This window comes from Tamandua tetradactyla, chromosome X (genome assembly GCF_023851605.1).
Source record: "Tamandua tetradactyla isolate mTamTet1 chromosome X, mTamTet1.pri, whole genome shotgun sequence".
NCBI lineage: Eukaryota > Metazoa > Chordata > Mammalia > Pilosa > Myrmecophagidae > Tamandua > Tamandua tetradactyla.
The window spans coordinates 24,088,822-24,101,231 of NC_135353.1; the positions used below are offsets into that span (position 1 = coordinate 24,088,822).

Genomic DNA, 12,410 nt, shown 5'->3' on the forward strand with positions numbered 1-12,410 from the left:
AATCTCCCTGTTTATGTGTGATAGAACTCCCAGGATGAGATCAGACTCAGCAACATGGGATTGAGAAAGCCTTCTTAACCAAAATGGGTAAGAAAAAAATGTGACAAAAAAAATTTCAGTGGCTGAGAGATTTCAAACAGAGTTGAGGGTTAACCTTGAGGTATTCTTATGCATTATATAGATATCCCATTTAAGTGTGTGGTGTATTTGGGTTGCTAGAGGGAAGTACCTGCAACTGTTGAACTGAGTTCCAGTAGCCTTGATTCTTGAGGATGATTGTATAACTACATAGCTTTTACAATGAGACAGCATGATTATGAACACCATCTGCCTGATGCTCCTTTCATCCAGGGTATTGACAGACAAGTAAAAAATAAGGATAAAAATAAATAAATAATAGAGGGGGATAAGGAGTTTAAAAATTGGGGAGATTGAAATACTTGTGGACAATGAGAGGGAGGGGTAAGGGATATGGGATGCATGAGTTTTTTTCTTTTACTTTTTTCTGAAGCGATGTAAATATCTTAAAAATGATTATGGTGATGAATACACAACTATGTGGTGATATTGTAAGCCACTGATTATACACCAGGTTTGTCTGTATGTTTGTGAAGATTTCTCAATAAAAATACGTTTTTAAAAATAGAACCGAGAAGTCACAGAAGTCAAAAAATAGAAAATATCAGCATGTGACATGAGGCTGAGATGCAAGTGAAGGAACCCCAAAGACTGCGGGCAGTCAGCATCACATCACTACCGACTGTGAGAGAAAGCAAGCCTTGCCCGTCGTCACTGTGTAGTTCATCTAGCCTCACAACCACTGAGTCAGTCAGTTCCTGTTGTGATGCCAACCCATTGCATAGTATTTGTGATAGGAGCTTGGCAAATGAAAACAGCTTCCCTCTGAGTAGGACGGAAGAAAACCAGCGGTCGGTCCAAAAGGTCAAAGGCTATTCACTAAATCTATTCCATGTCGAATCATACCACACCTGGGAACCAGGAACCCAACATTTTTTTTTTTAGCCTGAGAAACCTGGTTGTAGAAAGAGCATAAAATAGTAAAAAAAAAAAAATAAATAAGGGCATGAAAATGGATGATGGTGCTGGTGATGGAGACACAACTTTACGATTGCAACTAACCCCACTGAATTGTAGATCTGAAAATCGATAAAGTGGGAAGTTTTACGTTGTACATAAGTTACTAGGCCAAAAAACCCCACTGCACAACACAAAGAAGGACCCCTAATATAAACTATGGACTATAGTTGAGTATAATGAAAATGCTGTTTTAGGGCTTTCCGTTGGTGGCTCACCAGTAGAGTCCATGCCTACCACGCTGGAGACCCGGGTTTGATTCCTGGTGCCTGCAGATGCGAAAAAAAAAAGCTTTTATTGCATCGATTGCAACAAAGTTATCACTCTAATACAAAATATTAGTAGGGAAAACTGTATGAGAGGGGGACAGTATATGGGAACTTTATACTTGCTGCCTGATTTTTTTAATTTACAATTTCTCTAAGAAAACTTAAATACATAAGTAAAAAAACAACAACATTAAACCCTAAAGAAAGTAGAAACAAATTAATACAGATAATAACATAAGGCAATAGTAAATAAAGTTTACCTTGACAAGTAAATCCAAATTAAAAAAAATATGAATAATATAGGCATATTTTTGCTACAGCAGAGAGAGAAGGAGAATACATTTTAGGAATAAAAAGATGAAACCACTGTCTTGGTGAAGTTCACATGCTGTGATCTGAATTTCACATATCGGCTTGGTTAGGTTATGGTGGTCATCTGTTTGGTTGAGCAGTGGCCTGCCTGTTAATGTGGCGGTATATTGTCGGTCGGATTTGCATCTATAATCAGTTCATTTCATCTACAATCAACAAAGGAGATTGCCCTCAGCAATGTGGGATATTTCCTAATCCAATCAGCTGGAGGCTTTAAAAGTCAGAAGTGAGGGTTTCAGAGATCAGAAGAATTTCTGCCTTAACTTCAGCACTGGCTCTTGCTGGAATTACCAGCCAGCCAGCTTGTCTTGGGGAATTCAGACTAAGGACTTCGGCATCACCTTTATAGGAGTTCCCAGCTTGTGGCCTGCCCCATGGAGTTCCAACTTGCCAACACCATGTTTGTGTTAACGAAATCCTTATAATAAGTCTCTTAATTATATATATGTTAATTATATATTACTATATATCTATGTATATACTGTCACTTATGTTTCTCTGCAGAACCTTGACTAATACATACAGTTTATGCAACTTTTTACCAGCAAGTTTGAAAATTTAAATGAAAAGAATACATTTGCCAAGAAAACTGAAATTCACCAAAATACACCAGAGATTAAAAACATCCCTCAATTACATGAGGAGAAAAGAAAAAGGCTCCTAAAGTTTTAACCCCTAAAAGGACAGCAGCTTTAACCTTTAAGGAATGTATAATTCCTAGTTTTATAACTATTGCAGAGCACAGAAAATATAGGAAGTTTCCATATGTGTACCATGGAGCAAGCATGATCACACAAAAATCAAGAAAATAAAACCCATCTTATTTCCCAGTAGGAAAGTCAAGATTTCAGTTGCAAACCACACAGCAGTTTGGAAAACGAAAAGTGCACTGTATACTATAGGCTCGTTCCTAAAGTGAGCAACCTTCACCTTACCAAGTGTATACCCAGCCCCTAGAAATCCTATCCACAACTTTCAATAAGAGGTAGAAATTTGGAAAAGGCAAAACCTTCACTATCTGCATGCAGTTTTATTATATACTTAGAAATTCAGAAGAATCAACTGAAGAACTTTAAGAAAAAAAGAGAAGTTCAGTATAGTGACAGGTTACATGGTGAATATCCAAAACACAACAGCTTTCTCTATGCTGTCAAAAGCAGATACACAGCATGATTGCAAAAACCAAAGAAAAATCATTCATCATATATCAAATACTATAAAATACCTAGGAATAAATTTAACAGAAATGTGCAAGAAGTTATAAATACAGTTTTAAACCTTTATTGAAGGAGTACAGTTAAAAGTTTTTATAAAATTGGAGTAAGCACCAGGAAGATGTAGTATGTTTTTTTAAGTTTTTAAATTTTTTTCAAAAGTTTGATGCATTCATTTTTTCACCTAAAAATATACTTAATTTTTTTTTAATTTTTCACTTTTTTATATATTTTTAAAAATTTTTATGTTTCATATATCTGTATTTATTCAATATTTTTTAGCAATATGCCTATATTTTGGTAATAAATTTTAGTATTGGCTGCAGCATCACAATATGGACACTTAGAGCCTCGAAAATTCCCGGAGAATTCTAAACATATGGGCACTCTTGGGGCCAAGTAGAAGCTCCTTGTCATGACAGAAGGCACAGGTGGTCCTTAAACTGAAATTTAACTTCAGTTTAAAAATGAGAGAAAACTCCTCAGAGCTGCTCCCTTCTTCATCAGTTTCAAATTTGGGGTAGAAAACCAAAACTGTTGGTGCTGTGATACGTAATTGTCTCAGATTCTGACAAAGTCGCGTGGAGTGGCATAGTGCAAATCTTTTGGAAAATGAAAATGAAAAACCGATTTTGAAAATGCTGCCAATTATGTCATTTAAAATTATGTCTGGTCAATGCAGCGGTGCTGGTAGGAGTGACAAACATGCGCAGGTGAATGTCCTAGCTGCATTCCCAAACACCAGTCCTCTGGAGTGGATCCGGAAGCCCATTGTGGAGGCTGCCCCAGACACACCTGCCTGACTCTCAGGGCCCCCAAAGATTCCATTTTGAGCCAGTGTTCATCCACCCATCCAGGGTAGGGAAAGGAGCAGGATGGCTATGATGCAAACTACAGTGGCAACCCAAGGAAAACAACTTTCTGGTAGGAAAAAAAATGTTGGCGAGAAGATGAACCAACAGGATAAGTGAAAACAAGACAGGTCTTTGGATTGATTTAGTATAGCAACACTAGACAGGGTGGCCAACGGTGGTTCTGTGGCAGAGATCTCGGCTGCCATGCCATGGGTTCGATTCCCAGTGCATGCCCATACAAATAAAAAAAAAGTCTAAGGATTTCAGGATGAACAGGGGAGACATAGGGAGGCTGAGTTCTGTGAGAAGAGGAATGCGCCATGAGGGAAGGAGGGAGAGGATGGGGCATCCGCCCTATACCTCCTCATTTCTACTTTACCCTGTGCCAGCCTACTTTCCTCCTTTCTTCTTCTCTGGTCCTAACAGGGGTGTGTGTTATGTCGGTGTGGACTAGCACCCAAGCCTCATTTTACACACTGGATCCAGGTTTTATTAACAGAAACAAGGGAGCATTACACAGAGGACATGGTCAAGGTCACAGCTTCCCAAACTGCTGCAGGTCGCTCAGTCTGCAGTCCACGGGCCCAGGCCACTGGACACCACGGGGAGCACAGAGGCAAGTGGCTTCATTCCTTAAGCACATGGTCTGGAAACCACATGCTGGGATTTCGCCCTCCTTTCTCACCCTCCTCTTCCAGCTTTCCTTCCCATCTCTCCCCTCATTCCACTTAGGGAAGGGGGTAGGTCAGGGAGAAAGCAGAAAGTGCAACAATGTTAAGTGTGAGAGAGAGGTGTGAAGCAAAATCAGGTAAACTGTTGGGGGCAAGGAGTTACATGAGTTCTGAGGCAGGATTCTAAACCTTGGCATGAGGAACACTGAGATCGATCCATTCTCTGTTGTCCTGGCTTTGCAGGATGCTTAGGAGCATCACCGGTCCCCTCCCGCTAGCTGGCAATGGCATGCATGCACACGCACACACACGCAATTAGTTGTGACATACAAAAATGTCTCCTGAAATAGTCAGATGTCCCTTGGAGGATGCATAGTCATCCCCAGTTAAGAAGTGCTGTCCTACAGCAAGGAGAACAAAGGAGAAGAGAAGCCGCAGCAGAGCAAGTGCGCCATGCTTCCCTGGCTCCCGAGCTGCCACCACCTCCTCATATGCACGTTGTCGGGTGTAATGTCCTGCTGGAAATTGAACCTCCACCAGAGCTAACACAGAGCCTCACCCACCAGCCCACAGCCCTGCTTGGACGCCTGCTTTCCATCTGCCCCTGTCTTCTGTGCTGGGTTTCCTTATTTCTGCTGGGTTGGGAGGTGCCAGAGGAGGTGGACACACCAGGCAGGCACTATCCCTGTTGGATGGAAGAGGAAGCTGAGGCTTGTGGCATCTTCCCTGAAGCGTCAGGATGGGTCCCAAATCTGGAACAGGCGCCAAACCACCAGACTATTTTCCCTTGCAAATATATTTAGGTTACAATTATATTCAAGGCTCTGTCGGCATAAAACTGCATACATTCAAGAAACAGTTGTAAATTAATGATTTAGTATTCATGAAAAACAATCAGTTAATGAGATGATTACCTAATTTCTGCATAGATACTATGCTCAGGTAATCAATAAATTGTTCTAGGGAGTACCTAGCTTATCTCTCTGTAGACCCGATTAGGTTCAAGTAGTGAGGTTTGGTTTTGTTTAGTTGAAGGGTAGAATCTGAGTGGCCAATCTCTGCTGTTGTAGGAAAAGTCAGTCTCTGCCCAGCTTTCCTGGGTCTCTGACCCCATCATTGTACATGGGTTTTGGTGACTCCTCTAAAAGCCTTGAAAGTGACCACAGACAGAGGAAAGAGTAATTCTAGGTAGCAGTACAAACTGGCCCCCGAGTGAATTGAGAAGAGCTCATCGGAGGACCAAAACAAGTCACTCACTCTCAGCAGGGATCCTGAAGATGCTTCCCCCACCTCAGGGCCTGACGGTCTAAATCCCGGCTCTGGACTTCACCGAGCCGCGGGCCCAGCAGGGATGTGGTGACGGTGCATACACGGCCCGCCTCAGCTCTCCTCGCCCCAACTTATCTAGCCTCACAGCACCAGGGTGCATTTTTAAATAAATAAGCTATATTATCACTCTTGTAACAATATGAACCATAGAAATATTTTTTAAAACTTTTAATTCTCTTTCTGCCTTATTTTTTTTTTTTATTTCCCTTTGCATGGACCTGAATTTGTGCATTGAGTCAGTGTAAAATGAGGTCCTACTGTATACACTCTACCCAGATTTTTCAAATTTGAACACTTTGCCATATTCATTACATCATTCTATGTATCGTCTGAACATTTGTGAGTAGGCTGCATATATCAAGCTTTTTACACCTTAGTAGTTCCACGTATCTTTCCTAAGAACAATCGGCCTGTGTTTTGAGGCCAATGGATGTGAAAGCTTGGCTTTTCAACAAGATCTATGGCAGCATCTAACACTTCACTGAAATCCCATGCCTAGAGCTGACAACTGAACCCTCTGTGCAGGGGAGGAGCGCGACCCCAGGCAAAGGGACAGAAAAGGCCCCAGAAGCAGAGGAATATGTGTTGGACACTTGGGAGCCACAACCAGGCCCAGCCTCCCATCTCAAGGCAGGTGGCTGCCCCACCTTCAAAGCCACACTCCAGATGCTCCCTGAAGAAGTCCACAGATGACCCTACTCTCTCCCCCAATCTTTGGAGTCGCTTCTAAGAACTGCTTGGCTTTCCAATGCACTTTTGGTGGGAGGAGTCACGAATTCCCACCCACTAGCCCATATTTTAATGGCCGCAATCCTTAGCTCGCTGCGCTCCCATTGGGTAGATTATGTAAGGAGGCGGGCACAAATGCAAACCGGCAGTTACCGGGCTGGATGTGAGGGCCTCTGACTAGTGATTGGTGCACACAGAGAAGGAGGCGTGGCTCCTGAGTGGCTGCCGTGATTGGAGCGTGGAACGGAAGCAGAAGCCTGAAGACGGAAGGACCTCGTGGTGGGTGTCGAATGGTACCTCAGCCGGCTGACTCCTGTACCATGTTTCAACTCATTGCCAAGGCTCTGAACTTCTGGAGGAGGGCAGACAGTATGGAGGAGGGCTGCAAGCAGAAAGGTACCCACCTACAGGGGCGCCGCTCCCTGCCCCCCCATCCAAGGCCTCTAGGGTCTGGAAGGGCGCTGCGTGACCACGGTGTGCTGTACTGTGGTACTGGGGTAGGGGGCGTCCGTAGTTCTCTGAGTCCTCAAGAGCTGGTCTTATGTCAGCCACACCACAAATTCTCACCTCCAAAATGATGGTGTTGGAAGAAACGTCTTGGGGGTGGATCGCTTTGCCCCACGTCTACATTTCCCCAGATGCCTTTAGAGCTTGTGCACATGCCCAGTGGTTGGCTGTGTAAAAGGTTCCTTTTTATATTTCCAGTAGTGGCAAATTGCCCTGATTTGAAAGTTAATTTGATTTTGTTCTGAAATGGGCAGGATTTGAAGGCAAGTGGTCCCGTTATCACAAGTTTTCAGTCACATATAATAGGGCTGGGGCTGTGCATTTACCTTGTCACTTTTGTGTCCTGTACCCAGCCCAGAGTCTGGCATTGAGTGGATGCTCAGTGGCTGTTTGTGAAGGCATGCATTTAGTTGGTGGAAGTCTTTCAAAACGTGACAGGGTTTTGTTGACTGGATCGTATGCCTCGTCTGAATAACACGGATGTCTTACATGTGTTGGGTGTTTGGATGTGCCAAACGTTGGACTTAGAGCCTTATGAGCTTTTGTGTCATATAATCCTCACAATAGAGCTCATGAGGGATGTGGTAGTATTGTGAAGTTCATTTTACAGCCGAACCAGGGAGACACTGACGGGTGAGCGAGAGTCGTGTGTGGCTGGTACTACCTCATGCTAGTATGTGCCTGAGCAGAATTCATGCCTTACCGTCAGGTCCAGCAGCCATGTTCTTACCCTCTGCTATCCCCCAGCCTCTGGATGCCAGCTCTCCCATGAGAGTCACAGCTCCTTAGTGTGGAACTTTGGAAGAGGCGCTTCCTCCCTTATCAACATTACTCTCTCTGCAGGGAAGTCTGCCTTCCAGTTGCTTGAATCTCCCTGCAGCTTCTCTGCCAGTTCCCGAAGCCCCTCCAAGGTGGCTGAGACTTAGCACATCTTTGACTTAAATGCTATTCCTTAAGTTTGAGCTGAAATCTCTTAGTGTAGAATCCACTAATGAGCATTACTTTTACCAATGGGGCCACACCTTTGACAGGTTTTTATGTGCATGAGTGGCAGTTGTCTTCATTGTCACTTCTACTTTCTTCAATATGATTTAAAGAAACAGATTTGACCCATTGTTTCATTTTGTTAGGATTTTCTTGGCTCATGATTCTGTAATGTGGTATAATCAAGATTCCTCCCAGCCATCCAGTCAATCCAGTCAATCCAGAACTTCCTGTTTTGGAGGTGGTGGCTGTGATGTTGAGGTTCAGAGTGTGGACTCTACAGGCAGACTATCAGCTTTCCAATCCCGATCTGTTGCTTGCTAACAGTGGTAGTTCAGAAAACAGAGGAAAATGCCACACTTCCTCCAGGTGATTCAGATGCACATTTGCACTAGATTTAAGGCCCGAAATCTTTTAGGCTTTGGTGGTGAGATGTTTAAGAATTTCCAGATGTTGCTGCTGATGCCGTTGATGATCATGATGATGTTAGATGACAATTATGGATGGTTAAAGCCTCTCTAGATGCAGTTATGATAACAACAACTACCATTTTTACTTGTGTTGTTTTAATATTTTTATTGAGAAAGCTTCACACCTATACAGTCCATAAATGGTGACTTACAATATCATCACATAGTTGTGTGTTTGTCACTATGGTCATTTTAGAACTTTGCATCACTACAGAAAAAGAAATAAAAAGAAAAAGGCCATACACCCCATACCCCTCCCTCTCATTGATAACTAGTATTTCCATCTATCCAATGTATTTTACCCCTTGTCCCCTCTATTATTTATTTAATTTTTATCCATATTGTTTTACTCATCTGTCCATACCTGGATAAAAGGAGCATCAGACACAAGGTTTTCATAATCATAGAGTAGTCATATGTTAATAGCTGTGTCATACAATCTTTTTCAAGAAACTAGGTTACTGGAACAGAGCTCATCAGTTTCATGTTCTCCCCTTCAGCCACTCCAATACATCATAAACTAAAAAGAAATATTTGCATAATACATAAGAATAACCTCCAGGATAACCTCTGGATTTTTTTTGAAATCTCTCAGCCACTGAAACTTCATTTTGCTGCATTTCTCTTTCCAGTTTTGATCAAGAAGACTTTCTCAATCCCATGATGCCAAGTCCCAGCTCATCCCAGGCATTCTGTCCCACGTTGCAGGGAGATTTCTACTGCTGGGAGTTATATCCCATGTAGTGGGGAGGGCAGTGAGTTCACCTGCCAAGTTGACTTAGAGAGAGAGGTGACATCTGAGCAAAAAAAGAGGTTTTCTTGTGGTGACTTGTAGGCATAATTTGAAATATGCTTGCCTTATCCTTGGCAGGTATAGGTTTCATACGGTAAACCTCCAAGATTGTGGGCTTGCCCTATTGAATTTATTGTCCCCACAGTGTGTGAGAATAGGACGAATTCCCTAAATGGGGAAGTTGAATATTTCCTCCTTTCTCCCCAGTCTCCAAAATGGACTTTGCAAATATTTTTTGCGTACTTGTTGTATATGCTTGCACCAGGAATCGAATCCGAGTTGCCAGCTGGGCAGGTGAGAACTCTGCCACTGAGTCACCATGGCCCGGCCCTGCATATGTTTTTCCTCGTTGCTGAAATTGCTCTGGGATATATTGGGGCATCACACCAACCAGGACAAACCAAAAATATCTCACACCCTAGCAAGTTTCCCTGTACTTATGGTGTTCCATTAAACTGAATGTACAAGTTAAATTAGATAATACGCTAACCAAAATATAAATTTTGCCCCAAATAAACGTCTATCCCTTTGTTTTCACATAAAGGATGAGTTTAAAACTATGGACCGTATCATCCTTTACCCTGTATTCTGATTTGCTTTAGTCCTATCCACATCAGCTTCATTCATATCTCTACTTGAAGTCTGATTCCTTTTTTTGAACTTTCTTAACAATTCCTGTATGGGATAATTCATGACTTCCATAGCTTCAGAACTCTGAGTCCCAGGTGTCCCATAAATACATGAATTTCTGGGACCGACTAGGTTATATACAAACAGCTCATTATCTCAGAATTTAGTAACAACTCCTGGGTATATATGAGTGCTGTAAGAGCTTACAATCAAGGACCCTTTATAGTAGGCCCCAAGCTGATAACCCGTGCTCTCCACTTCAGTTCACTGAGATTGTATATTATAGATAGTCCATATGAGTGAGGCATGATAATATTTGTCTTTTTGTTTCTGACATTTCTTTCAAAAGACTGTCCCTTAAGGTTCATTCACTTAGTTGGATGCCTCACAACTTCATTCCTTCTTGCAGCTGCTCAATTGTCCATTGTATGTATATACCACAGTTCCCCCTTCCTTTCCACAGATGTTGTACCCTTAGGCCACCTCCATTCATTGCGAACAACTAACATTTAATCTTGATCTGTGTGAGGAACTAGCAGTTCTATGACTTTACATGAATGTGTCAGATAATTCTCATTTCAAACCTATTAAGCAAACATGGCTGTTGTCCTGGTTTTACAGATGAAAAAATGTCAGAGAGGTTAAGAAATGTGGGGAGGGTATACGTTTGATAATTGGAAGAGCTGTGATTCAGAACCAGGCAGCCTGGCTCCAGGCTCAGTGTTCTTAACCACGGCACTCCACTGCCTGTGGCCACTCGTTACCCAGAGAACTGTGGAGCCAGGACTGGAATCCGGGTCTTTTGCCTCTAGAATCCAGCATGCTTAACCACTATGTTCTACTGATAATCCCATTATCTTTCTAGATTTGGATCATTGTCTGCAATGTCTTCCTCTGGTAGGGCTCATTTGTAGTGTGTGTTTGCTTTAGAGATTGATGAATGCGACCTTTTGTTTATCTATCTCATAGGTGACACCAAGTTGAAAACTGTACACGGGATTGTGACAAGGCTCTATAGTGAATATGGCTTGATTAATGAATGGATCTACTTTAGATGTGATATTGTGACTGGCAATGTGCTTCTGAAAGTTGGACAAAAAGTGATCGCGGTTGTGGAGGAAGATAAAGCATCTCGTGGATTGAAAGCAGTCAAAGTAAGATTTGCATGAATTTGGGGACAGTCAGTTTCTAGCAGGCTTCCAAGCTTGCTTCTACTTATTCAACCTAAGTTGACCTGGTATAGTTGGTGTTAATTTGTGTAATTTGAATTCCCACTCACATGATTGTGTGGTTCTTTTGGTGTTACCTTTGGGGTGGTACTGTTTATAAAATACACATTATATATTCTTCTAGCATATCAAATATGATTGACAAGGATAATTCTTGACTCTGTACTATTCTACAAATTCCTTTTGCCAGGTAAGAAACCATTTTCTGTACTATGCATTTATAAAAGTAGAATTGCTAGGTCGAAGGTGGTACATTCTTTATATAGCATTATAAAATCTATAAAGTTTTCCCTTTTTAAGTGTTCAGTGAACTCTTTAATGAAATGAATTTAAAAATAAATTCACAGAGTCATACAACCATAACCTCAGTCCAGGTATTTACTATTTTAATGGGTTTCATCGAGTTATCTTTCAGCTGTATTGTACTAAATTTATACTTCAGCGGCAGGTATGACACTGTCTATTAGTATTGGCAAGGACAGAAATATTATCAATCTTTAATATATTTGCTTATCTGAGATGTGAAAAGCATCCTCAAAAATTTACTTCGCATTTCTTTAAGTATTAGTAGAGTTGAGCAACTTTTCTTTCCTTAGAGCTATTTTTTGTATTAGGGTCATTAGAATTGTCTGTATGTTAGGAAAATCTGAACTTCGTGAGGAAAATTATCATATGAAGGTTTTGCCACTATTTCCTCTAAGACTTTCTTTGAACTTTTTTTACAGAGTTCAAATTCTATATAATGTAAATGTGTCCATCTTCTCCGTGAATCTTTTGCTTTGGGTAAAACTCCTCACAGAGACTTATTTCACTCTTTAATATGCATAAGTATTCACAAATGTTCTCCTCTGAAAGTTTGTTTCTTTATGTTTAAATATTATCTTGCCTCGAATTGATTTAGCCATAGAGACTGAGGGAAGCATCCAGATCTTGTTTTGCTAATGGCTATTACCTTGTTCCCATACCTTTAATTGAATTAGTAAATATTTAAAGAACTAAGTAATTTCCTTGCTGAGTTGAAATGCCACTTCTATCATACACTACATCTCCATAGGCATTTGAAACTGTTGGAACATCCTATTTTGTTCATTGGATTGTTTTGTCTTAACTTGTTGGTATGATCAAGTGATTTGAATTGTCAAGGCATTGTAACAATTTCAGTGTTTTAGTAGCCTAGTTTTCCTGGCAAATGTTTTGTTTATTATTTTTTGGAGTCTTCCTGGAGATTCCTACCCAGTGGCTTTTCTGCATAAATTTTAAAATC

The 12,410-nt window shown here is 41.3% G+C and overlaps 1 protein-coding gene across 3 annotated transcripts in view; it reads left to right on the top strand.

The window, feature by feature from the left end:
* Positions 1-6,695: 6,695 nt before the first annotated feature.
* LOC143670385 (RNA helicase Mov10l1-like) overlaps positions 6,696-12,410 on the top strand; it is a 43,367-nt gene continuing 37,652 nt past the window's right edge. For all 3 annotated transcript variants that reach the window (XM_077145148.1, XM_077145146.1, XM_077145147.1), the window contains exons 1-2: positions 6,696-6,929; positions 10,887-11,071. In XM_077145148.1, the coding sequence (XP_077001263.1) occupies positions 6,824-6,929; positions 10,887-11,071 (291 nt within the window). In that variant the 5' untranslated portion in view covers positions 6,696-6,823. The remainder of the gene's footprint in view (positions 6,930-10,886; positions 11,072-12,410) is intronic.